The sequence below is a fragment of the Peromyscus californicus genome, unplaced genomic scaffold (genome assembly GCF_007827085.1).
Source record: "Peromyscus californicus insignis strain IS unplaced genomic scaffold, ASM782708v3 Scaffold_15__1_contigs__length_86483966, whole genome shotgun sequence".
NCBI classification, from domain to species: Eukaryota; Metazoa; Chordata; class Mammalia; order Rodentia; family Cricetidae; genus Peromyscus; species Peromyscus californicus.
In genome coordinates, this window is record NW_026294447.1 from 82,348,617 (window position 1) to 82,376,094 (window position 27,478).

Here is a 27,478-nt window from a genome sequence, read left to right on the forward strand (position 1 = left end):
CACAAATAGATGTATTTAAAAAGTTATATAAAATAAAAACTAGTAAATCTTAAACTACAGCAAAAAACTTCATAAACATATTCTTACTTTTGAATGGCTAAATTTAAACAATGTTTTAATTCAAATCTCTCTATTCTTAGAGTGTATAGAAACTATAAATGACTTTAATACATTTTAAATATATTTATATAGAAAATAACTGTCTGCAGAAGTATAAAGTAATCCACTGCTCTATTTCATACCAGCAGATAAACAGCACATTAAATAAGCATATTTATGTACTTTTCTTTCAAGGAATGTTCACCTACAACTCCAGGTTTATGAAATAGGAAAAACAGGACCTAGGGTGCAGCTCAGTGAAACAGCACTTCCCTAGCATGTACAATCCCTGGGTCCCATCTCTGGTAACACACACACACACACACCCCCCACCACCACCACCACCACCACCACGCCACAGCATACTCAACAAAACTGTTTTGCATACTTTGAATAGTACTACTTTTCACTTTCCTTATACTATATGTGTCCCTATTTCCAGACATTTGGTCTAGAACATACCTATTCTTAAACATCTGAACTGTTCACTTTACTGTAGAGATTACTAGAGAATTTAAAAGCATAGCCATGAAAACTATCTTTCAAATTAGCGATTAAAATAAGGCTTACCATTTTAATGCCCGTGGAAAAGGTCACTGGCTTCGTGGATCTGGGCTTCTCTAGCTGCATTTCCAGCTGAGTAGATCTGTCTTTGTGCTGAGCCAAGAGCAGAGCAACAGGGAGGTCGGAGCTCTCCTGTAAGAACGTTCAGCGTGAAACTTAAGACAAAAAGCATAAAATGCACAACTTTTAAAGTATGCCTCTTCTAGAAGCATATCATGTCAGCTAGATATTCACTTTATGTACAACACTTTACAAAAGAATACTAACATTTCATAATAAGAAAAGGCTGCTGTAGACTCATAAATCAAAATAACCTGCAAACAGGTGTTTTATAAAATCCACATTAAAGATAATATAATAGGGTCTTATTTCATCTACCACCAATCCATTTATTAAAGAACGAAAGCTAATCAGGAAAAGAGCAGTAGAAAAGGCTGTAACTCAGATCAGAGGTTTATCTGAGACACATTCTTCTCACCCCAGAGTTCAGACCATTTGAAATGTTTCCCATTAGATTTCACCTGAGGCTGTTTGCAAATAATCCTTGTTCTGGTTTTGCACAATGGAACTATTGTAAGTTCCACCACATGCTTATTTTATTTTTAAATTTTAAATCACATTTTAATCAAGTAACAAAATGATAAACATTTAATATCATACATTGTTACTACCCAGGACCACTGTTTACACAAATCTGTATACACCCATATTTGAACAGCAAATCACTTTATCTTAATAAGGAGAGTGTTATTTATCCTGTTCAACATGAAGCACATACATGCTTGAGGTGCAGTGGAGCTAATGTCTAACCCAAATAATACCTAGACTTTTACCTTTCTGAGGTGTCAGTCAAATAAGAACCCAGAAACACATGCAGAGAAAGGATCTCTCCAGCCCCACCCTTCCCATATATATTCTGTATCCAGAAACAAAGACAAAACAATCGAAAGAGTACAAAACCCACCACTCTTCTATTTCTTATACTGAAGTTACACGTGAAAGGCTATACAACAAGTGCAAGGCCAGCCTGGGCAACTTATTGAGGTCATCTAAAAACACAAAATAGAGAAAGGGACGCGGCTCGGTGATGCAGTGCTGTGCCTAGCATATCTGAAACTCAATCCACAGGTCCACCAAAAAGCAGGGTATTGAGCAATAAAAATAGCAGTCACCCAGAATTTAATCCTCAAGAAACTCCCCTGTTAACATTTCATAATACAAAAACAAACCTTCTAGGATTCTCATTTCTTCCCGAATCTAACCCATTCATAATTGTTAAGCACAAATTTGCTGTGGGATGGTCTGTATGTCAAATTGCTCTGATTGGTCAATAAACAAAACACTGACTGGCCAGTGGCCAGGCAGGAAGTATAGGCGGGACTAACAGAGAGGAGAAAAGAAAGAACAGGAAGACGGAAGGAGACACTGCCAGCCGCTGCCATGACAAGCAGCATGTGAAGATGCCGGTAAGCCACGAGCCACGTGGCAAGGTATAGATTTATGGAAATGGATTAATTTAAGATATAAGAACAGTTAGCAAGAAGCCTGCCACGGCCAAACAGTTTAAACAACGTAAGTCTCTATGTGTTTACTCGGTTGGGTCAAAGTGGCTGTGGGACTGATGGGTGAAAGAGATTTGTCCTGACTGTGGACCAGGCAGGACTGGAGAAAACTCTAGCTACACAAATTTAACTGAATAATACATTTAAAGTAACTGTTTTAAAGTTTCAGCATAGAAGCAGTAACAAGCAACTTGAGTCAACAGAATTGTTTGAGAATAAAGATGCACATTGAGACTTCAATATTAATTGCATATATCGCTGCATGTTTGTTTGTATATCTGCCTCATATGCATGTTACAGAGCATGGGCAGAGATCCAAGGACAACGTGCAGGATTTGGTTCTCTCCTTCCACTAACATCAAGATTTTATAACATAGCAGGGCATGGTGGTACAGGCTGTGATATCTAATAGGAAAAGCAGGGACAACCTCAGCCACACAGTGAGTTCAAGGCCAGCCTGGACTACATGAGATCCTGTCTTAGGAAACACAACCAGGAGCTGGAAAGATGGCTCAATGGTTAAGGGCACTGGCTGCTCTTCCAGAGGACCCAGGTTCAATCCCCAGTACCCACATGGTGGCTCACAAGCAACTGTAACTCCAGTTTCAGGGATCTGACACCCTCACACAGACATACATACATATATGCAGGTAAAACACCAGTGCACATGAAAGAGAGAGAAAGAAAGAAACCAAAATAATTTTGCAAGAGCAATATCACAAAAACTAAAACATGTAAGGGCACAAATTTCTTTATAAAATAGATCCTAAACGTGGGTTTAGCAATAAAAAAGGTGAACAAGAAACAATAAGAGAATAGCCTTCAATACCTTTCATTTCATACTCACAACAAAGCATTTGCACTGCACTGTTGTGCACTCCTGCGACAATATTAGACCTCCACCAGGGATTTTGTAACAATCTATAACATTAAAGAAGATTTTAAATGGGCTACAGCCAAAAATGCCTTTTTAATATATCTTTTCATGTGCACAAACTGAAAAAATAAAAAAACATTCTTGGCTAAAAATTAAACCACTGGGTTAGGAAGATAGTTGGACAGGTAAAGGTGCTTGCCCAAAAGTCTGGAGACCTGAGTTCAACCCGCCAGAGCACATAAAGACAGAAGAAATAAAAAGCTCCACGTTCGTGCGCAAACACACACGCCATGCGCCCACACACATAAGAACTAGTTAATTGATGTTTTAAAGTCACATCCAGGCCAGGAGAGACGATGACTCAATGGTTAAAAGCATTTGCTGTTCGTCCTGAGGACCTGGCTTTAGAACTGAACTCTCCATTTCAAAGCATGAGTCTTAGTGTTTAGTGACTGAACTATCTGTCTGGCCCAGAGACCTATGTTTGGTTCCCAGCACCACACTGGGTGGCTCATAACAGCCTATAACTCCAGCTCCAGGAATCCAGATCCCTCCTCTGGCCTCTGGGAGTGCCTGCACTCACATGCACATACCCATACACAGATACACACACATATACATAAATAATTAATCATTTTTAAAGTTAAATCACTGGCTTCTAACTTATATTTGCAAGTGAATGCAAATACTTATATATAACTAAAATTTATTCTAAAAAAAGCAAAATTCCACATATAAAAGCAAGAAAATGGGGCTGGAGCTATGGCTCAACAGTTAAGGGTGCTTGCTGGCCCAGAACTTCCATCAGGCAGTTAACCCACACATACAAAGAGACACTTAAACACATACATATATATTTTTTAAATTTTAATGTAAGACAGAGTGCTCACTTCAAATAAGTTGCTAACCAAGAGTGGATTATTATAATCCTTGTTTCTCATTCTCATTAAAAGGAACTGAGTGTTTAAATGTCTTGAGAGCTGAAATTTTATAAAAGTAAGTATTCTAGGTATCTCACTTACTACCTAGCCACAGAATTTCCTTTAAACCCATCACTTCTGCTTTAGTGCTCACACCTTGGGAGCCTGGACGCCTTTGTGAGCGCTAAAGCAGAATTAAGCATGGGCTCCGATAACAAACGTATCTCCAGAGTGGGTAAGCCTGTGAAATGTGCTCTGGAGAACAGAGAACATGCAGGTCCAGTGGGGGGTTACTTCTCTGTTCTGAGCATCACACTCCACCTTGGAAGGCTGCAGAGCCCACAGTAATTGCCTAAAGGCACACTGTTTAATATTTAAAGAAATTTTAATAAGACTGCCTGTAATGCTCATTAAAAGCTTTATAATGACCATTTTTAAAGATTATTTTAACTGACTTTAAGCAAGCCATCTGGCAAACAATATTCCTAATAAGAATCAGCTACTGCATTTGACAACAGCATTAACTCATAAAATTTAAGACATAAACGGAACAGAATTTTCAAACAGGAATATAAAAAGATTTAATAACACAGAACCTGATTAAAAATCTTTTTCCAAACTATTAAAAAATTGAATTTACAGTTAGGATTAAAATAAATGGACTTTTTAGCCAACATTATGGCAAATGCTAAGCCATAAACATTCAGACTGTAACCTTAAACCCTGTCATCCAGTACTGTGTGCTGCCAGTGCTTTTCAGAAGGTTAAAAAGTGACTTTGGGCACAAAGACCAAACTTAGAAACAGAAAGAAAAGAATTCTGATAAGTCCTCCTTACATAAGTGTGGTCCAGGGAATAATTCGAGGCTAAATCTTTTAGACATATTTACAAATGTAATGCTAGCTTTCCTTTTTTATAAAGCTCTATTATGAAAACACATAGAAAAATACATTGTTACTTCATTAATACAGGTTAATCAAGATAAAATAAACTTAATTCAGTTAGTCAAGGACTAAAAGTAAAAAAAAAATTTAAATAAAAATCAAAATATTAAAACTAAAAATCTATAAAGGCAAATTTAAAAGCTGAAATCAAAAAGCCCAACTGCAGTGGTATTGTACTAATAATGAATACAGCGAATTACGAAGAATTATTTAACCACTATGTTACATGGTCTAAACAGTGAGGAAAATATGTGCAGTAATGACTTGCAGGTGAAGAAAACAGGAAGCGAGAGGCGGGAACTCACGAGAACCGGTATTAACTCCAGATCACACACACTGTACAGCAAGAACGTCTGACTTCACGCCTCGCTGCATTTGAGGGAGCTGGACGCCAGCAGCGGCTCCGGGAGGCAGCGGCCGGTGCTCCTGAGCAAGCCTAACACCACGGAGGACTAGCGAGAGAGACTGCTCCAGAATGCACAGTGGCTGAGGCACAGGTTCTTCAGCTTAGATGCGGCCAGCAAGTCAGAAGCAAATGCACTTTCTACTCCCAGAAAGTGGGGAGGGGTTTTTAAACTACATTTTAGAGTGTGTGTGTGTGTGTGTGTGTGTGTGTGTGTGTGTATGTGTGTGTGTGTGTATGCGCGTGCACATGTGCATGCCATGGAGCACATGTGGATGTCAGAGGATAGCTTGTGAAGTCAGTTCTCTCCTTCCACCAGGTGGGTCCTGGGGATTGAACTCAGGCCGCCAGGCTTGGCAGCAGGCACTTGACTTGCTAGACCATCTCACCAGCCCTAGACCGGCTTTCAGGATGAGCACTTTTTGTGTACTCCTCATTAACCCTCTTTTTCTTATTTATATTTATTTTCTCACCTACATCTAATTTAAGATGTAATTTTGTTTTTTATTTTACCTCTGGTTAACTGGTTTAAAATGCTTTTTGAACAAAGGCACAACAGAAAATACATTTACATTTATTCCATCATAGAATCCAACACAGCAATTAAGACTGGGAGCACGTCAACACTGAAGAAATGCCTCATAGAAAATGAATATATGAAGACAGAATAGAAAGAGAATAATGCAGAAAGACTTCCCCAGATGATACTTGTGATGTCACCAGTATCACAAAGGGTTAAAATAAGTATCAATAATAAAGTATTAATTCCATGAACCACTTCTCAGACCATAGCCACTTAGTGCTATTTGCTAACAAAGTTGAATACAGAGCTAACTGCTAGAAAATACTAATATTCTAACAATAATCCCCTTTCATCCAAATATATTATTTTTCATGCAAAAATATGACATGAAGTCATTATATTTCAGTACATAACCAATACATTAAAAAACCAGCTTGTTGGGAAACTATTAAGAGAAAAAGCTATAAAAACAATGTTTTAGTAAGCTTAGAGACATAAACAATCTATTGAGTATTATTTATATTTATGTCAGTTATAATGTTACCCTCTCATCTGTAAGTGAAATGAATAGAGACAAAAAGCTGAAAAGGGGGAGGAGGAGGAAGGGAGAGGGGAGGGGAGGAGGAAGGGAGAGGGGAGGGGAAGAAAGGAGGAAGGGTGAGGGGAGGGGAGGAGAGGAGGAAGGGAGAGGTGAGGGGAGGGGAGGAGGAGAGGGGAGGGGGGGAAGACGGGAGAGGGGAGGGGAGGAGGAAGGGAGAGGGGAGGGGAAGAAAGGAGGAAGGGAGAGGGGAGGGGAGGAGAGGAGGAAGGGAGAGGTGAGGGGAGGGGAGGAGGAAGGGAGAGGGGAGAGGAGGAGGAAGGGAGAGGGGAGGGGAAGGGAGGAAGAAGGGAGAGGGGAGGGGAGGGGGAGGAGGGGGGGGAAGACGGGAGAGGGGAGGGGAGGGGAGGGGGGGGAAGAAGGGAGAAGGGAGGGGAGGAGGAAGGGAGAGGGAGAAGGGAGGGGAGGGGAGGAGGAAGGGAGAGGGGAGGAGAGGAGGAAGGGAGAGGGGAGGGGAGGAGGAAGGGAGAGGGGAGGGGAGAGGAGGAGGAAGGGAGAGGGGAGGGGAGAGGAGGAGGCCTCTGCCTCCTAAATCTTGGTATTAAAGGCCTGTGCCACAATGCCCACTTGAATTCTTGACTAGCAGAACTGTAAGCATAATAATTATTTGAGATGAGGGGTTGAAGGACATGTCTTACTATTCAACAATATATATGATGGCATCAACAACTATCAGAAACAAACAAAAAAAAAAACTTGTTTCAGGCCATGGTGGCGCACGCCTTTAATCTCAGCACTCTGGAGGCAGAAGTGGGCAGATCTCTGTGAGTTAGAGACCAGCCTAGTCTACAGAGTGAGTTCCAGGACAGCCAGGGCTATACAGAGAAACCCTGTCTGGAAAGCCTCCTCCCCACCTCCCAAAAAAACCCCAACTAACAGAAGCAAAAGAGAAGTTTGCTCAGCAGATAAAGGTCCTGACTTGCCTTGCAATCCCAACAACCTGAGTTTAATCCTCAGAACCCACATAAAGCAAAAAGCAACTCAACAACATTGTCCTCCGGCCTCTACACACACACCATGGCATGCACATGTTCTCCACCCCACCCCATCCTGGCACACATAATAACAAACAATCGTTTTAAATTTACATGTATTAGGGAAAAGCTGAAAGTAAACTAGAGCAGGGGCACTCGGGACTGCCGTTAAATGCCACTATTCAGCGAAGTGCACGGGAAGATCGGTTTTCAAGGGGTAGTCGGCGTTGGTACTGACCAGCTCGTCTAAGAAGGCCTGCTTGTTCTTCCTCTTCAGAACCTGCTGCAGCTCCTCCTCCTGTTGGATGAACAGTCTTCGCTGTTCACTCTCCTGCCGTTCTACCTCCAACGCTTCCTCCAACTCCTCCTGTTCCCGAGTCTAAACAGAAATGACACAGGGAATGGGTGACTTCAGCAACCAACAGCAATCCACGCTGTCCTCTCCCTCTGTATTCCTGGAAACAGAGCAATGGCATGACTTGTGCTAGAACGGAACAATTCTACACAGAATAAACGAGGATACCTATTATTTCATGTGAGCCTGCACTATCCCAGGGAATCACAAACACCCAACCAAGTAGACTAAGCCCAGAACTGAAATGGAGTAACTGGTTAATACTGGGTGGGGTGGGTGTGGTAATCTGTAATTATTATAGACAATTTAAAGTCATTCAATTTATGGAACTTATCGTGGATTTTCTTTTTCAGTTCATGTATTGGGCAGATTCCTCCTTTAACAAAACACCAAGTTTTCAGGGAGAAAAGGAGCTGCGCTCCTGTACTCTGAACTCAGTGTGTGCAAAATCAAGCGATCAGGTCCACTGTAGTCCTTATCATGACGACAGCAAACCCACACCTCAGGTGAACTCGTTCTCAAAGCCATTCAGTTTGCTCTCTCCTGTCTGTTCTCCCTAAGTCAGCTGCTAAGTCTTGTGAGCATTCTCCCACTCAGTTTTACAAATTCCTACACCCCTGTTAATAAGTCAGTGCTTTTAATGCAAGCTTCCAGTGGAGAAGGGAATGCAAACGTCGTCAAGAAGGATTAGTAAGAGCATCTGTAAAAAGATGTATCTATATAATGTGTCTGAGTGTTTGCAATTAAGTGTATCAGGTGTGGATACTGCATACACAGTAATGACACTGTTGATCTGCTCATAAGTTTTCCTTGGGACTACAAGTAGAAATAGAAAGGGTTTCATAGTGTTGGTGGTGAACTGTATCCCATGAAAAGAGACGGTAAAGATCGACATCATGGTACTAATAAATATGACTTTCTTTTTAGTGTGGAGTGAGAGGGGAGATCTCTGCTGATATAATCAAGTTAAGATAACATCCTACTGGAAATCTGGACACAGACACATAGGGGAAAGACCATGTGAAGACAGACAAAGCATGACAATGCTTGCTGGCTACCACCAGAGGCTAAGAAAGATCCAGCCCTGGAGCCTAGAGATAATATGGCCCTGCTGACACCTGGATGTCAGACTTCTAGCCTTCATAATAGTGAGAAAATAATGGCTAAGCCACCTAGGTTTTGGCAAATTGTTCTGGTAGCCCTAGGAAAGCAATACATAGTTTTAGAACTTCAAACAGTAGGTATTGGATACCCCTCCCCCGACAGTACAACAACCTATTAAGCAAACAGGGCAAAGATATGAAACAAGTTAGGTTGTTTGGTGTTAAGTATGAGACATGGAAAAGTGTTTTCAATAGAGCTAGAGAAAAAAGGAGGAGGAAGATCACAGCACTTCCCTATAGAACACCAAAGGATCCCTGGGAAGACATTCGAGAACCCAAGATGACTAGAAGTAGTGAGACATGCACACAAACAGAACTGGGCTCAAGCTAACCGGAAGACTGGGTACAATAGCATTCAAGTAACTTTGTGAAAAGTCCTCTTAACTATGTACTACTAGAATTAGAAGAGCCAGGTTTCCAACATAAGCCATCAACAAATCATAGAGACTGAACAATGGCTTCAGCACTGGTGGACACTAGCACCATTCACTGAGATGAGGAATACAATAAGAGACAAGACAGACTTTAAGTCAGAAGATATCACAAGAGACAAAGAAAGACATAATAGAATGATAAAAAGTATAACCTATAAGAAAATATAGAAGTTATATATGCATTCAGTATCAGATCACCTAAATATATAAGGCATGTACAATGACAATTGAAGGGAGAATTAGGCAGTAACACAAGAAACAATTTCAATTGTCCACTTTTAATTAATGGATAAAATATCCAAACAGACTGTCAATAAACACAGACCTCAAACAATACTATATAGAAAATGGCACAAAAATACATACACAAAATATTCTACTTAAAAGGAGCAGACTACAAGTTTTTTTAAAGAACATACAAAACTTTAGTCAGGACTGATCAAAAATAAGTCTTAGAAATTTTAAGGAAACTTAACCAAGCACAATAAATACTTTATGTATTCACTTACATGAGGTATATAAAACAGTCAAACTCAGAGCTATGAAAAAAGCTTAGTTGGTAAAGTCCAAGGATGGAAATGAGCTTGATCAGTGTTCAAATGCAAACCTAACTGCTCAGAGGTAATAAAAGAGACAGACACTAGCAATAACAGCTGTCTACCTTAAAGATCCATTCCTTAAAAAGTACAGTTTAACTTAATGGTCTCAAAATGGTCTTTGCTACAGTAATGTGAATATCCCCCTAACTACATGTATCTATACAGTAGAGATGTATTTCTAGGAATTTAAATTTCTGTTTAAATTCCTTGTGAATATAACTGCTTTTAAAAGGAGGGTAGCGTCTTAAACTATTATATAAAACCTCCACACTGATTTCCATAAGAGGCTGTACCATATGATCCAGCTATACCCCTCTGGGGTCTATACTTCAAGAATTCCACATCATATTTGAAAGATACCTACTTATCCATGATGATTTCTGCTCTCTTCACAATATCCAGGAAAAAGAAATAGCCATTTTGTTTTTGATGGACATCACTAGATGCCCATCAACTGATGATCAGATAATGAAAATATGGTAATATTTCCACAATAGAATATTATTCAGCTCTAAGAAAAAAATTAATCCAAGGCTTAATGGCATGTGCCTTTAATCCCAGCACTTAGGAGGCAGAGGCAGGTGAATCTGTGAGAGTTTGAGACCAGTCTGAGCAATATAGAGTTCCAGGACAGCCAGCTCCACATTGAGGGACCCATAGCGGATGAAATTTGTAGGTAAATGGCTGGAGCTGGAAACAATAATTTTGAGTGAGGTACTCCAAACCTAGAAAGTTGTTACGTTTTCTCTTATCTGTGGATGTTAGCTTTGACTCTTCAGATATATACTTCATCTATAATGCCCATAGAGGACAGTACATTACTAATGGCCATGGGGAGGGGCTTTCAAGGCAGAGCAGTGAGATTGCACTGGCATGAAGAGCTAAAAGGGAATAATGGACTAGGAATAGTTAAACTGGGAGCTGACGGAAGGGTGGAGGAAGTATCATGGAGAGAGAGAAGTAACACTAAAGACCTTTCAAAAAGGATATATGGAAACCTACTACTATAAAAGCACTGTAAAACATAAAATATATATACACATAACGAGTTAAAATTAAGTTACACTATTACAGGGTAACAATATCCCTAAAAAATATGAGAAGTTAACAATTAAACAGCCCATACCAGGTATGAGTTACTTCTTTTGGAATTACTGGCCAGTGAGGTCCCACAGAACCCCAAACATTGCAGGCTACTACCAATACTATTGGTTATCTTCCAGAATTCGACAGTGCAAAGAAACATACCTGAGTCCTAGAACCTGGTCACATCAGCCCCGAACGGAACTAAAAGCTTTATCCTACTATCCAGCTTCCATAGTTCTGGAAGGTGTTACGCAAACTACTAGAGAGAAAATTACTCATCAGTCGTACTCAGCTATGAACCCTGTGAGATACCACTGTTCTGGAAAAACACAGCCACTGGTACCACAGTGGCACAAACATCTTGAGAGTAACCAACCACTTTCTCATTGGCTGTAAGTCCTGCTCCACAAGATAGAATCCATGCTTGGCACCATTGTTGGGCTAAGAACTTATGGCTTATAGACAGGTAATAGTGAGAATTCACTACCATTATGCCACCAAATGGATACAGGGTTAAACCATCTCCTAATGACTTAGCGTTATACCCATAGATCCACATATCTATCAACCCTAATTTGTGAAACTTCTATGCACAGTAGACGGTGATTAACAGTGATCCACAACTGGCTAAGGTGTAAACACTAAGAAACTGCAGAAAGCTCTGCCCTAAATGAACATATACACTGTACACCCACTCCCAAGGCTGAAGAGGTGGCAGGCAGAGTGTAAGAGCCTGAGGAAGTAGAGGACTGCAAGAAAAAAGTGTCTTCTGAACACAGCAGAGCAGCTGCACACAGGACCTCAGAGGAATATTGACAGCATGTGCAAAACCTGTCCAAGCCCAAGCCAGACCAAATCCCAGTGTGGAGAGGAAGCTGAGCCCACAATCCCACCCCTGGCCATGGAGCCATTGGCAACCAAGAGCTGATGTGAGAGGGAGAAACAATTTTCTCTAAGAGAGTAGCTGCTGGTAGCTCTCCAGTGGAAGACCACACATCCAAGGATATTTGAGCAGCACAATTTCTTGTGAAATACTTTTTTTAAAAGGACACAAAAATGGGTGGGTAGGGAAGGGAGGGGTAAACTGAGGAAGAATCAGAAAGAGTGAGGTGAATATGATTAGACTACATTGTATGAAACACTCCAAGAACTAATAAAATCTTGTTGAGTATGATGTGAAAAATTTTGTCACTCATACAAAAGAAGAGAATACTTAGCAACTAACCAGCTTTAACTTATTTTTCTGAATGACATCTTTGTTTTCCTTTTGATATATTTCCATTTTCTTTTTGGTGTTCTCCAAATCCACATTGTTGGTCAAGTTGAAGACTGTGAAAGACAGGAAACAATGGCATGAAATAGTTTTAATATAAATCTTAAGGTGATTATAAAAGCCAAATATTCAGCATTTTGACTTCTTCCTCATTGGATTATCAGTCTTTATAGTTCTCCTATGTCTTTTAATCATCCATCAATCTTATTGGGTCACTCACGACAACCTTGAACTCTAGCTCTAGGAGTTTTTGACACCTCTGCCCTCTACGGACACTGGCACTTACATGGAGTCTCTCTCTCTCTCTCTCTCTCTCTCTCTCTCTCTCTCTCTCTCTCACACACACACACACACACACACACACACACACACACACTTAAAAGTTAATAAAAATAAATCAAAATCTACCTTCTCTATATTGCAAACATCTATGGAATATGTAACACAGGCACTTGACCTAATTACCTCACTTAGCCTAATTCACACGTTACAGCTATAGGGTTGTGTTTTCTACATTTATTAAATAAGAGAAAGAGAGTGTGTGTTCCACAGAGTGCAATGTGGAGGTCAGAGGACAACTGTGGGCATCAGTTTTCTCCTTCCATCACATGGGTTCCAGGGGTGGAAATCAGGGCATCAGGTTTGCAACAGGTGCCTTTACAAATCACTTTGCTGGCGGGGCGCAGGTGATCTGGCCCTTCAAACGTGCATAAAAAAATCTGACCCCACTCCTCATCTGTCATATGGAGGGACTACCCTCCCCCATCACTCACCTCTGTGAGTGAGCCAGTCCTGGGAGAGGGCAGGGGAGCTGACCCCACCCACTCTCATCTGCCATGTGGTGGCAGGAGTGAGGGAAGGATGCCTTTCCCCCATCCCCCAACCCTTGCCACCTTCAGCAGGCAGGAGAAGGAGGGAACTGGGGGAACAAGGATGGGAGAGCTGGTCTTGCAACAGGCGGGAGAACGGCCCTGTATCTGCCTCAGCAAAAGAGTAGAGCTGGCCCTGGTGGGGTGGTTGTGGGTGGGTTGCCCAGAGGGCATGAGAGCAGGAGAACGGGCCTCGCTCCTTGTTGCCTGCTGCAGTTGGTGAGCTAGCTGTGGCAATGCTGGAGAGCTTGCCTAGTGTTGTCGATGAGGGAAGCTGGCAGGCTGGCCAACCCAACCACCACCCAGGCTCAGAACCAGGGCTATGACTTGGCCCACCCCAACAACCACGGCATCTATGAACTGTTGGAGCAGGTGAAGGCTGGACCTGCAGATCCAAAGCTGCAGGATCTCCACATGACACAGGACAACAGGATATCCAAGAGGAGCCCCAGGGAGAGAAAGCCATTATCAGTGGTGTAGCAGAAGCCAGAGGCCTCGAACCAGACCAATGACTCATTGCAGTGAACACTTACAAGTAAAGATGTGTGGACTAAAGGGTATACTGTGTGACTCACTGTGTCACACCACAGCTTCCATACTAAGAATGTTGATGTTGTTGTGTTAGTTTTGGTTTTGGTTTTTTAATTTTCTTTTAAATTTTATTTTATTTTGTGGGGGAGGTTGCAAGGGCAGAGGTAGGATATGAAGGGACAGAGACACATAATGTAAAATCCACAAAGAATCAATAAAAAAAAAAAAGAGTGTAAAAAAAACTGAAAATTGAAGGTAGCCAGGAGCCAATGGAAATACATGCTCTGAGTTAGAAACAGAGTTCTACCAATAAAAGATTTGGTATTTACCGCCCCTCCCTACACACACACACACACACACACACACACACACACACACACACACACACAGAATCACTTTGCAGATATAGTTCCCCTTCTGTGAATGCCAAAAGTACATGACTTCTTACTAGTCTCTCCGACTTTCTCTCTACCCTATATAAATGTTTTCAATGTACATGTCTTGTTAGACCTACTAGAATGTTCCTGTTTATTACTGGTTTAAACTTGCTGTTAAATATAATCCAAAAAGTAAGTAAATGTCAATTCTGAGTTCAATTCATATGGTTAGATGCAATTTGTTTCTTTTATAATTACAAATGCCATGATAAATCCCAATAAAAGCAAAACAGACAATGTTTATTTCATTTTTAACTTGGAAAATTGAGGTACTGGCAATATAATAGAGGTGAATCGTGATCGCAGATAATACAATCGCTTTCTCTCAAAAAATAAGAATCATGAAATTGTATTACTAACATAAAAATGTCTCAGATGAAGCAAGCTTATTGAGCTATAGTGAATCGGGACGGGACGGCAGCCTCAGAGAAGGGGCAGGAGTTGACTTCCTGTAACAACCATCAGACCCTTTATCTGTTGGCTGGTGTGGCTCAGATGTTGACCTGACTCTAATCAAGAATTAAAAGCAAACAAAAAACCTACTGTATTTTCTGGAAGATTTAATGTTATTTAAGTACAATTTTAAAAGTCTTTTGACATTCAGAATTTACACTTAAAGCCCTTCAGGCTTTCTCACCCTTTTAAAATAAGTATTCTCTGCACCCAAAGAATAATCTGGTTATTATGAAGCTAAGAACAAACGTTTGAGGAGATCCCTGGGGCAGGAGGAACAAAAGGTTCTATGTGCCCATTGTCATCCCCACAGAGAAGGGCCTGTTGTTAATACCACAAGAAAGTTCATCTTCATATGTACCTTCTATTGTAAGTTCTTGATATCATTCATTATTCAAGATTGCACATTTTAATTTTTATACATGTGCTAGTCAAGGAATTCATAATATTTAAATAACAAAATGTCTTCATCTTCATTCTGTGACTCCTCAGACCTGAACTAACCTCCTATCTCTAAGTCTCACTGTATGTTTAAGCATCCTTAATGCTACACTTCTACTACAAAACTAAAATCAAACCCCTTAACACCTGTCAAAAAACAGCTCTAGACAACTTCCTCACTGGTGGTGGGCTGGTTAGCTGGTGTGAGGTCTTTTTTATTTGCTTATTTATTTCTTTTATGAGACAGGGTTTCCTTTGCAACCCAGGCTGGCCTATAACTCACGACCACTTGCCTCAGTCTTTTGGGTACTAGAATTGCATGCATACATCACCACACTAAGCCAAAACCCACATGCTCCTCTCACGTCTCTGACTATTTCTCAGCATCCCATACCCAGACAGAGACTACTAACCACTCATTAGGCCTGTCACGTATGTTCAGAACACTGTTGAGTCACAATTCACAACTTGAGCTCTTGGTGCTTGTTCTCCATATACAAGAGGGCTATTAATGCCTGTCTCTTTTAGAATTTTGAAAATTATAGTGTGTGCAGCTCACTCTGGTAATCAGTAGATGTTTATTAAACTGGCATTTTGTTCTTTTGACTAACAGAGAAAGTCAATACAGATGGCAACAACATGTAAGTATCTTTGAAAGACAAAGCACAAAGGAGGCAGCTACAGAAACGGGATTTTGAAAGAAGTTCTATTTCTACAGCAACAATCAGAACAATGCCACATGAAAAGTGGTAGAACCACACCCAACCGTTTTAAGGGCCCCAAACTATCTTTATCCTATCCCTCATTTCTGCAGACTGCCCATCTAACAAGACAAAACAATAAAAACCATGATTCTACAACCTTCATTACCTTTTGTGGGGGAGGGGTCGTGCAGAGGGTGCAGGCACACATATGCGTGCAGTGGAGGACAGAGGTCAGCCTTACGTGTCACTTCTCATTTTGCTTTGGTTTTTGGTTTTTGGTTTTGTTTTTTGTTTTTGTTTTTGTTTTGTTTTGTTTTTCGAGACAGGGTTTCTCTGTGTAGCTCTGGCTGTCCTGGAACTCGCTTTGCAGACCAGGCTGGCCTCAAACTCACAGAGATCTACCTCCCTCTGCCTCCCGAGTGCTGGGATTAGGTGTCACTTTTCATGACAGCCATCCACCTTGTTTCCTGAGGCAGGGTACTCACTGGCCAAGAAGTGTCAAGTAGGCTGGCTGGCTGGCCTCAATCCGCATGGATCTGCGTGCGGTCTCTGCCTCCTTAGCACTGGGATGACAAGCACAGGCCAGTGCAGCTGACCTGTTCACCTGGGTCCGGGGGTCGAACTCAGGTCCTCACGCTTGCACGGTCAGCGCTCTGCCGACTTCCCCAGCGCTCCCACTTGCGTTGTCTTGATTAACACCCCTGACTGAAGTGTTCAGGGTCATATTTCAAGTCATCTGTCGATTCTTTCTAACCCACTTAGGATGTCGAATCAGTGAATATTCTCTCTACAATGTCTTCTTTACTATGCCCATCACTACTGTCCATTCTATGATTTCCTATTTCTCATCCACACTACTGAAATGGTCCCTTGCTGGGAGGTGGTGGTGCACGCCTTTAATCCCAGCACTCAGGAGGCAGAAGCAGGTGGATCTCTGTGAGTTCAAGGCTAGCCTGGTATACAGAGCAAGTTCCAGGACAGCAGGGATACACAGAGAACCCTGTCTTGGAGGGAGGTGTCCCTTAAAACCTCACTGGTTCATTGTGGGTCACAGACTAAATTTTACTGAAAGCCAAGTTTACAGCTTCTTAGTTCATATTTACCTTTTGAAAAAAATTTTATTTATGTATTTGTAAGTATGGGTGTTTTGCTGACATGCATGTCTGGACAACTTGTGCATGTCTAGTGCTCTCTGAGGCAAGAAGAGGGCTTCAGATCTCCTGGGACCAGAGTAAGAGACAGCTGTGTGACGCCACCTGGGTGCTGGGAATCAAACCTGAGTCCTCTGAAGAGCAGCCAGTGCTCTTAACCAATGACCATCTCTCCAACCTTTTTAACAAACAATAACTGTATACATGTATAGAGTACAATGTGATGTTTGGTTTATGTACATACACTTGTGGAATTATTACAGCAACCTAATTAAAAAACCTGTCACATCACATGCTCTTTTTTTGCAGTGGGACCATTTAACAGGTGATATCTAATTATGATTTTAATTTGCATTTCCCTGATCATTAGTGATGTGAGCAATGTTGCATATACCTGTTAGCTATTTGTATGTTTCCTTTTGAGAAATGTCGACTTGTTCGTAAGGTTATTCTTGCCACTGAGCTGCCAACAGTTCTTGTACATTTCAGAGATGCGGTGATTTAAATGAGATGTTCCCCACAGACTCAGACATTTGAAAGCCTGGTCCCAGTTGGTGGTGCTGTTCAGGAAGGTTAGAAGGCAGCGTCTTATTGGAGGAAGTGCATCACTGGAGGTGGGCTTTGAGACTTTAGAGACTCTTGCCATTCCCAGTGTGTGCGCTCTCTGCTCCAGGCATGAGGTTCAAGATCTGAGTCCTCAGCTTCCACTCAAGGTACCATGTCTGCTGCTTGCTGCCATGCTTCCCTCTGGGACAGTAAGCCAAAATAACTCTTCCAAACATTGCCTAGGCCGTGGTTCTTTATCACAGCAACGGAAGAGGAACTAATGCAGGAGGTAACAGTGGCTGTCCGGTTTGAAAAGGTTTCTCTCCTTCTGCGGACTGTCTTCTTTACTCTGTTGGCTCCTCTGCCCAGGGGAGCTTCTGAGTTTGATAAATCTCCTCCTCTCCTCCCTCCTCTCTTCCCCTCTCTGCCCTTCTGCCTTCCTCACCTCCTCCCTCAGACTATTTTAACTTAAAAAACACACATGATAACTATGCAGCTGTGACAGTTGGCTTTAATGTCAGCTTGTCACAAATTAGAAACATCTGAGCAATGAGCCTTACCTGAGAAGTTATACTGATTACCTTAACAGAAGCGGGAAGACCACAGCAAATGTGGGTGGCACCTTCTGGTGGCAGCCAAGATAAAAAAGGGACATAGCAGAAGGAAGATTACAAGCTTTTCGCTTGCTGCCAAGTGAATTTACCCTGTTGCCACTGCTGCTGCTGCTGGCAATTCCTTTGTCGGTATTAGAACCAACACATCCAGGCTTCTATCAGTGACTGCAGAACAGTAGCTCCCCAACAACCCTCTAGGTCTTCAGCACCATACTGGGGCTGCTGAGGCACCGAGCCTCACGAACTGAGCAACTACTGAGTTGTCAACGTCTCCAGTGTGCGACAGCCATTGGGGACTACTCTGACTGGAAAACCGTCCAGTCTCAAGGACCAAGCAACTACAGGTTTGGCAGTCTCTCAGATGTGAGGTAGCTATTGTTACTATTTCAATAAAAGCTAATTACATCAAATGTAAAATAAATTAATATAATTTTCATTCTATTGATTCTGTTCTTCTGAAGAACACTGACTAATACAGCAATGTGGTAGCTTAAATAAGAATGGCCCTCATAGGCTCAGATGTTTGAATACTTGGTCCCCAGTTGATGGAACTGTTTGGGAAGGATTAGGAAGGATGATCTTGTTGGAGGAGGTGTGTCACTGGAGGTAGGCTTTGAGGTTTCAAGGGATTCAAATCATTTCTAGGGTATTCTCCGTCTCCTGTTCGTAGGTGAAGATCCAAGTCTCGGCTGCATCTCCTCCCTCCATGCTCTGCTCCACCATCATGGACTCTGACCCTCCGGAACTGTGAGCCCAATTAGACTCTATCTTTCATAAGTTCCCTTGGTCATGGTGTTTCATCTCAGCAACAGAAAAGAAACTAACACAAGCAGTCAATCTCCAACTGAATAGCGCACAGCCAATGTCTAGTCTTCAAGAGGAGCTCAGCTTCTTTCTTATATAAATTGTAACTACCATCTACAGTGCTGGCTCCACTTTTTTTAAGGGAAGCAAAAGCACAGAGTTACACAATTTTCCCAGCCTTATACATTATTGGACTAAACTGCATAAAATAATAAGCCCAATTGGTCTAGCAAAGCTTGATCACTGGTGCAAATAATTCCTGGTGCATAACTGAACTGGAGAGCAGAACAGAGACGAACCTGAGGACAGCTTTTAAAGGAAAGCACTTGCTATGCACCATTATGCTTTGGCATGAGTCAGCAGTCTATGGAAGGACCGGGAAATGTCAGCTGTCCAGTGGGACAGTTAACTAGACATTGGGTCAGAGTCTCTATATACTCTCCAGACACACCTTCAGGAAATATACATAATGGCATGATCATGTTCAAAGGCACTGACTGATCTGTAGGTTCGCATCTGGTGAGGTACTAAAGGGGAAGATGGTGGCTCTGTGGGTAAAGTGCCTGCTAAACAGGCACAAGAACCTGAGTTCGGATCCCAGCACCCACAGAAGAACCTGAGTTCAGACCCCAGCACCCACATAAAAACCAAGGCACAGCAGCTTATCTTGTAACTCCAGCACTGGCATTCAGAGACAGGAAAATCCCAGGGGCCTGCTCACCAGACGGTCTAGCCAATAGGTGAGCTCCACATTCAGAAAGGGACCCTGTCTCAAGAAAGAAAGTGGAGAAGAACAGAAAAAGACACCCAACACTGACTCTGTCCTCCATGGGCACATGCATGGGTATCTATACCCACATGCACATAGAGAAAGAGAAAATATTACAGGCCAGCTGTGATGCTGCGGGCCTGTAATCTCGGACTCTGGGAAGCAGAGGCAGAAAGACTTCACAAACTCAAAACCAACCTGACCTACACAACAATTATCAGAACACCCAAGGCCATATAGTGAGACTCCAACTCAAAAAAAAGGAAGAAAGTATTACATGCTGTATAGTCTCACTATCCAAGCTTACCCTGTCCTGTTGCTAGTGCCTACTTCTAAACACGAACCTGTGGGCCCCAGGCTGCTCATTCCTTCAAATTAGTTCATCTCAGGAAAAAAGTACATACGCAGGCCCAACCAGCACTTCATGAAAAGTCCAGGTGCCCCTGCTGTTTCATCCCGGGTTCCTTGTCCTTCAATTTCCTTTAGCTACCTAGAACACTTGGTTAGAGCTGTGACGGTGTATTCAACCTGCCCTGTGCTTTTACCTGCTTTGTATCACAGAGTTTTGACTAATCCCACTGATTTTAGTGCGTACACAAGCCATTACTTTGTGACAGCAATCCTCCTGCTTGTTCTCTACCTGAGCATCTTCAGTCTGTGTCTACAGGCCCTTTGCATCAGCATCCACAGTTCTACCAGCTTCTCAGTAAAACCACAGGGACTCATGCTTGCTAATACATATAAAGCACATATGATGACATTTAGAATGAGAAAGCAACAGTTCTAAGGCACTAAAATATTTCAGGAAAATCCTAAATTATGTTCTGCACATGCTTCTACTGGGCATAACAAATAACTTGGACACTTTAGAAAAGTCCTAATAAGAAGGAGATATCTAGACTTTCTCAGAAGGAAATTTTTAAAAATTATAATACTAATACCTAAAGAATTTGAATTTTTTTAATTTGCCACATATAAAGACCTTCTAATGATTCTTTTTAATCATGTTTTAATAATAAAGTTATAAACTGGGAGACTAAAAAGATGACTGTTTGAACCTCACAGTTTCAGTCTAATTTTCATAGGCTACACTCTTATATCATTTCCAAACCTGTACTTTGTAATAAATACAGTGCCTTTTTGTTTCATATTTACTAATTTAGTATGTGCTTTACAATGATTTATTTAGTGCGCATGTGTGGTGGTCAGACAACGTGGGGACCTGGGGCTCTCTTCCACTGTGTGGGTCCCGGAATGGAACTCAGATCTTCAGGTGTGGTGGGAAGCTGAGTCATCTCAGTAGCTCCAATTATCACAACTTTAAAAAGCGTAACTTTTTAATCAATGTATCACAACTTCCATACCATTTAACAGTTTTGAAATTCTCTTTAGCAAAAGAGAAACAAGGCTCAATCCCTAGCCAGCACTGAAAGTAAAGGGAGCAAGCAGAGACAACACATTTTTGTGAGGAAGACACTTACGACTAATCACATTGAAAACTAAGATCATTCTACATCTGCCTGGAAAACACTGACTAGTAAAATGCTACTCCACAGTCACATGCTTCTAAGTTTTCCCAACATGCTGTTCCACAGAAGCATAAACAGTAATAAACATTTTTGTCTTTTGTTATCACAGACAATGTTAACAGAAATCCTACAAAGTAAGTCACAGTATTTCCTTTTGCTTAAACTGAATTGGTAGAGTTAGTACATACAGACACACCCTTCCTCCCAGCTATGAAGTATTACCTCTATAATAATTTCTCTAAGACAAAATTACTTAAGAATACCCTTTACTTTGTATGATTTAAATTTGACAAATGTAATTCAATTGCGAAAGAAAGTAACCTGTAAACATTGCTACCACAAAAAAAACCATCACGAGCCTTTTGTGTTGAGATATTGTCTAGGCATCTAAAAGATAACAGCACAAGATATCAAGGCCAGCACATCCAATTAAAACGTACCAATTTCCTCCACTTCTTCCAGGAAATCATTATACTCTCGTAGACTAGGAAAATCTTCTTCTCTTTTATTGTATCTACAGAGAAAAAAAAATCCAAGTTATATATATTATTGTAGACCATTTTATATAACCAGCTTGCTCACCCCTACTTAATTGATGCATGATATACAGAAAGAGATTGTTTACTGTGTAAAACATTGCTTTCTTGATGCTAAGTTTATAACTAGACCAAGAATGCAAGCTGGGTTTGAGGGAGGTTTTGTTGGGTTGATTTTTCTTTTGTTTTGTTTTTCTGTTTTTGTTTTTTTTAGTTTTTTTTTGTGGGTTTTGGAAGGCTGACTTCTGTTCACAATAAGCATGTGTTCTACCATGGAGCTATGCATGCAACCCAAAAACACCATTCTGAAGATTCTTATGATTAACAGAAGATGTAGAATCAGAAGAGAATGCTATCACATGACAATTCTTAAAGGACTTAAGGAAAGAGATTTAATAAGGTGCCTCAGGGATATGAAATGAACTTAAGACATATCATTAAAAATTATATTATTTATTATAGTTATTAATTACAGAAAACTGAAGCTCAAATGAAAAAAGTTTTTCATGACAATAGTGACCAAAAACACAGGTCACAAAATACATAAATATTGTAATGCATCAGTGAATAATAACAAAACTGAAAAGGTTAAAGGTAAACGATCAGAAGGAAAAGATGACTTCTTGAAGTAGTACAAGTCAAGATCAGCTGGCCACTGATGAAGTATTATTGATTTAGTATCTAGGAAGATGTCACTAAGCCATATGTATGCCACTCAAACAATGACTAAAAGGGGCTGGAGAGGTGGCTCAGTGGTTAGGAGCCTGTATTATGCTGAGGACAGCAAGGTCATGAGCAAAGGAAACAGGAGTGTTGCAGCCCTCTCTTCCGCCTGCCTTCTCTGTGTCCATGCAGAACTTCCAGCAGCAGCATGCTAAGCCAGAGAGCATCCACCAGCTCCGAGGTCTGCTGCAGGCACCATGAGGCAGGGAAGGCCTGGGGAGGAACTTGCCACTTTCAGTGGAAAACAAGCAGTGCCTACCAGTTATGAGACCCTGTACTTTGGATCTGGATTTGCTACCTTTCTTTATAGTAAGACACCAATTACTTAAAAAACAAGGATGTTTAATTCACTCTTTTAACAGATATAAAGAATGTTTAAGAGGTGTGATCTCTAACTCTTGTGGATTAAACTGTTGAATTCCTTATAAATAAGATTGTAAATAAACTAATAACATGGAAAAAAAAGAAAAAAGGAATCTGTACTACTCCTGTAGAACACCTGAGTTCAGTTTCCAGCACCCACATCTGGTAGTTTACATCTGTCTGTAACTCCAGTTCCTGGTGGAGCCAACATAACACCTCTAGCTCCCAGGGTAACCGCACTCATATGTACATACCCACACATGCATACACACTCACAAGAAAGATAATATACAAAATAAAATTATTATTTTTAAAAATTAAGAAGTAAGCCAGGCGGTGGTGGCATGCCTTTCATCCCACCACTTAGAAGGCAGAGGCAGGTAGATCTCTGAGTTCGAGGCCAGCCTGTCCCCAGAACATCCAGGGCCACACAGAGAAATCCTGTCTCAGGAGGAAAAAAAGTCAATCACGAGTTAGCTGTATGACTCAGAGGCAGAGCATACGCTTAGTGTACCCAAGGCATTGGGTTCAATCCCCCAACACCAAAAACACAAAACAAAACCTTAAGAAAATGTATTAATTTAAAAATAATAAAGTACCTTATAGCAAAAGGGCAAATAAAATGAACCTCAAAACTCCTAACAAATCATAAAAATGCACTCACATACATGCAAAAATAAAGCATAGCTAATATTTTATCTAAATAAGCTTCAAACTGAAAGTTAAATGTTACCTCTTCAGTCCTTAGAGTAAATGCATTTTGTCCACTACTTTATTTTCTAACTCCCTAATATCCTACACTACTTTACTAGTAAGCCTCATGAGAACAAAGCTTATAGCTATCTTACACATCATTTCTTAATTACTGCTAATACATATAACATGGGTATTTGTTAATTAAATAATAAATGGCAAATGGATAAGCTGTGAAAACACCAAGAAAGTTCTTCCTGTGCTTGCTTTGGCAGCACATATACTAAAATTGGAATGATATGGAGAGGAGCATGGCCCTGTGCAAGGATGACATGGAAATTCATGAAGGAAGTTCTTCTTTAACAAAGGTTAGATATTGCAGTTACTATAAACTTAATACATTTTGTAAAATAGGTATATAGATGATTTATAACTACTTCATTACCTGCTAAGCTGTTCAAAATTACATGAGCAAACAGTAATGATGACTATTGAAATAACTGTTGAAGTTGTCTTTGTTGGCCGATCCCTCAACAGTAACACTTACATCTTGAGCACTTTTTTCCGAATCTCAACCTCCTTGTCAACGGTGGGATCTTCAAAGAGCTGTACCCTGAAGTTGCTCTTTCTCAGTGGAGTACCGCACTCAGGACAGTTCCCAGCTCCTCTCACGAACAGCAAATCCACACAGCTCTCACACCTATAAAGACACACATGTAGCAATGGTAGTAATAGTGGTTAAACAAAAGGAGGTCAGGAAGAGCAGAGGGAGTTGAGGGAGACAAGAAGACCTAGAGTAGGAAGAGGGAGGGATGAAATGATGCAAATACAGTATTCAATGAATGAAATTCTCAAAAATAAACAAACTTTAAATGACAGAAAACATAGCATTTAAGGTAGTCTTCAAATCTACAAGCTTGAACAGTCTGCCCTTCAGGGAAGGACTGAGGTTGGGGCATGAACATTTCATGGCTGCTGACAATTTTACAAAAAATAGAACTGTGGAATATTGCTTTTATTTGGCAATTACTTTATAGACCCAGATAGCTGAAGAAATACCAGTTACAGAGATGTAAAAAGTAAATAAGTGAGCGAGGACTAAGACGACTCAGGAGAGGGAAACAGAAGAAACGGGAATGAAAAGACTTCCCAAAGCACTGTCAAGTCTCTTTCAAAACGAGCTGAGCATCCCAGTTCAACCCCAAACGGGAGGAGGAGATGGCTCGGTCAGCAATGAGGTCATGAGCTTGGCCTTCCAGCACCCACATAAAGGCTGGCTGTGGCGGTGCTCTACTGTAATCCCAGTACTGGGGAGGCAAGGGAGGGGATCCTTTGATGCTCACTAGCAAAATGGCCTAGATAACCTGTGAGCCCCAGATTCAGTGAGAGACCTCATTTCAAAACATAAGGTGGAGGACAACTGAGGAAGACACACACACATACACACACACACACACACACACACACACACACACACACACACACGTTAGCAAAATCCTAACAATGACCTTTGTATATTTTCATCTTAATAGTCTCATTACAAAGAAAAAAATAGCAGGTACATAGTGATTTCAAGGCCAGCCTGGGATATATGAGACCATGTCTTGAAAGAAAACACCCTTACCCACACTCAAGCAGGCAGCCCTAATTAAATGCCAGGCATGGCGGGGCACACCTTTAATCCCAGCAGTCAGGAGGCAGAGACCGGTGGATCTATGAATTCAAAGCCAGCCTAGTGGTCTACATGGTGAGTAGTGAGGCCACATAGTGAGACAGTGCCTCAAAATAAATAAATGAATGAACGAACGAACGAACAAACGAATGAACCAATGAATGAATGAACGAATGAATACTTTTAAAAAAGAAAAGAAAAAAACAAAAAAAATTAAACCAGTGGGCTACAAACAAACAAGACATGAAAAGGGGAAGGAGACTTTCTGGGAAGAAGAGGGATTCAGTGAGAGAAAGAAAGGGAAAAGAGAAGATAACGGGGGCATTACTAGGGGAATAATATCAAAGTGTAAGTATCTATATCTACACATACGTTTGTAATGAAATTATGGACAGATGACTAGAAAAAGAATTCAAAGCCATCCATGGTTGCTCATGGCAGTCCTCAGAGTCTGAGGCAGAGGGATCACTGTGAGTTTAAGAACAGCATAGGCTACATGTTGAGCTGCAGACAACAGAGGAGACCTTGCTTCAAACAAAAACAAACAAGAAACTTAGAACCACAAAGAGTTGGTTACAGAAACAACTGTAAGCAAGGGTCTTCCGAAAAGTTTTAAAGAGGGCCAGCAAGATGGATCACAGACAGAGGTGGCTGCCACCATGCTTGGTGACCTGAGTGTGATACTCAGAATCCAAGGGAAGAACCAGCTCCTCTCTCTCTCTCTCTCTCTCTCTCTCTCTCTCTCTCTCTCTCTCTCTCAATCACACACACACACACACACACACACACACACACACACACACACACACATCAAATCAATATAAAATCCTAACGATAAAAAATCTTCACAAATCATGCAGTCATTCCCAAGATGAACCAAACCTTAGGGGAACCACTCTGAACTTGGGGGTAAAGGAATATTTCATTTCTACTATATCTTGAAGTTAGAAGAAATTAAACTCAACTACAGAAGTTCAAAATGGATGTATTTTAACCAACTACAGACATTTATAAGCAAGGAATCATCTGAAATATTTGAAAGGTACAGAGCTTCAAAAAATTCCATATTTCAAGGTATTAAAGACTAGATCCAATTAACAGTTCACTTACTCAGAATATGTTGAATACCTTAATATTTCTAAAATATTCATATTTCGGGCTGGAAGGATGAATCAGTGGGTAGAAGCACTTGCTTTATTCAAACATGAGGGCCTAAGTTCAGCTCTAAGTCAAGAATGGGGCGTGGTCACACACGCACTGTAACTCCAGTGCTGAGGAGAGCAGAGATGGGAACTGACTAGGCTTGCTGGCTACCACCTAGCTCCAGGGTCAGTGACACCTTGTCTCAAGGGAACAGAGTAGAGAGTGACAGAAGATGACACCCAATAGTCCTCTGATCTCCAAGCAAGCACAGGGATGTATGCACTCACACGTGCCCATGTGCACACACTACACACACATACACCATACTCAACATATACACATAATATACTCACAAAAACAAAATAAAAAACAATAAAGCATAAATATTTCTTAAAGTGTCATTATGTATCAGACATATATTGCTTGTTTCTAATCAACTGTATTTTTCCACTTGTTTAAAAAATCTGCCTTAATCATTTGCTTGTGGCAAGGAACTGGGTGGCCAACAGCCTGCAGAGCAACCTGTCCAAGTTTTGTTGTGACTACTGCAATACTCTCTTAGTCCCTGGTCTATGGCTGGGACGAGACACTGTGACCAGGGCAACTCTTACAAAGGAAAGCATTTGATTGAGGCACACTTCAGCTTCAGAGGTTCAGTCCATCATCACCATGGCCAGAAGCATAACTCACACAAGCAGAATAGTGCTGGAAAGACAGCCGAGAGCCACATCCTGGTCTTCTGGCTGAGAGGGAGACTCCGGGCTTGGTATGGGCTTTTGAAATCTCAAAGCCCACCCCCAGGGACACACTTCCTCCAACAAGGCCACACCTCCTAATCCTTTCAAATAGTGCTGCTCCCTGGTGACCAAGCCTTGAAATCTAAGAGCCTATGGGGTCCTTCTTATTCAAACCACCACAAATATATATCTTACCCATGATTCTCTATCGATGAGAAAGACACACTGCAGTGTCAGGAAAGAGGATGTGAAAAACTACTACCAGAACTGGGTGAAGAGCAGGCCAAGAGCTGCTGTGGATACCACTCTGTATAAATAAAATGCTGGCCAGTAGCCAGGCAGGAAGTATAGGCGGGACAGCAGAGAAGAGAATTCTGGGAACAGAAAGG

General features: G+C 41.2%; 1 protein-coding gene and 1 non-coding gene across 2 annotated transcripts in view; one reads left to right on the forward strand and one right to left on the reverse strand.

Annotated features, from left to right (window-relative positions):
* Positions 1 to 27,478, reverse strand: part of Mnat1 (MNAT1 component of CDK activating kinase) — a 167,282-nt gene that overhangs the window by 82,595 nt on the left and 57,209 nt on the right. The window contains exons 2-6 of the mRNA XM_052739600.1: positions 24,085 to 24,237; positions 21,663 to 21,736; positions 12,327 to 12,430; positions 7,703 to 7,843; positions 670 to 795 (exon numbers count right to left, since the gene is read on the reverse strand). Of these exons, the coding sequence (XP_052595560.1) occupies positions 670 to 795; positions 7,703 to 7,843; positions 12,327 to 12,430; positions 21,663 to 21,736; positions 24,085 to 24,237 (598 nt within the window). The remainder of the gene's footprint in view (positions 1 to 669; positions 796 to 7,702; positions 7,844 to 12,326; positions 12,431 to 21,662; positions 21,737 to 24,084; positions 24,238 to 27,478) is intronic.
* LOC128111292 (U6 spliceosomal RNA) lies at positions 23,797 to 23,899 on the forward strand. Its single transcript, XR_008218558.1, has one exon. It is a non-coding gene; the product is annotated as a U6 spliceosomal RNA (small nuclear RNA).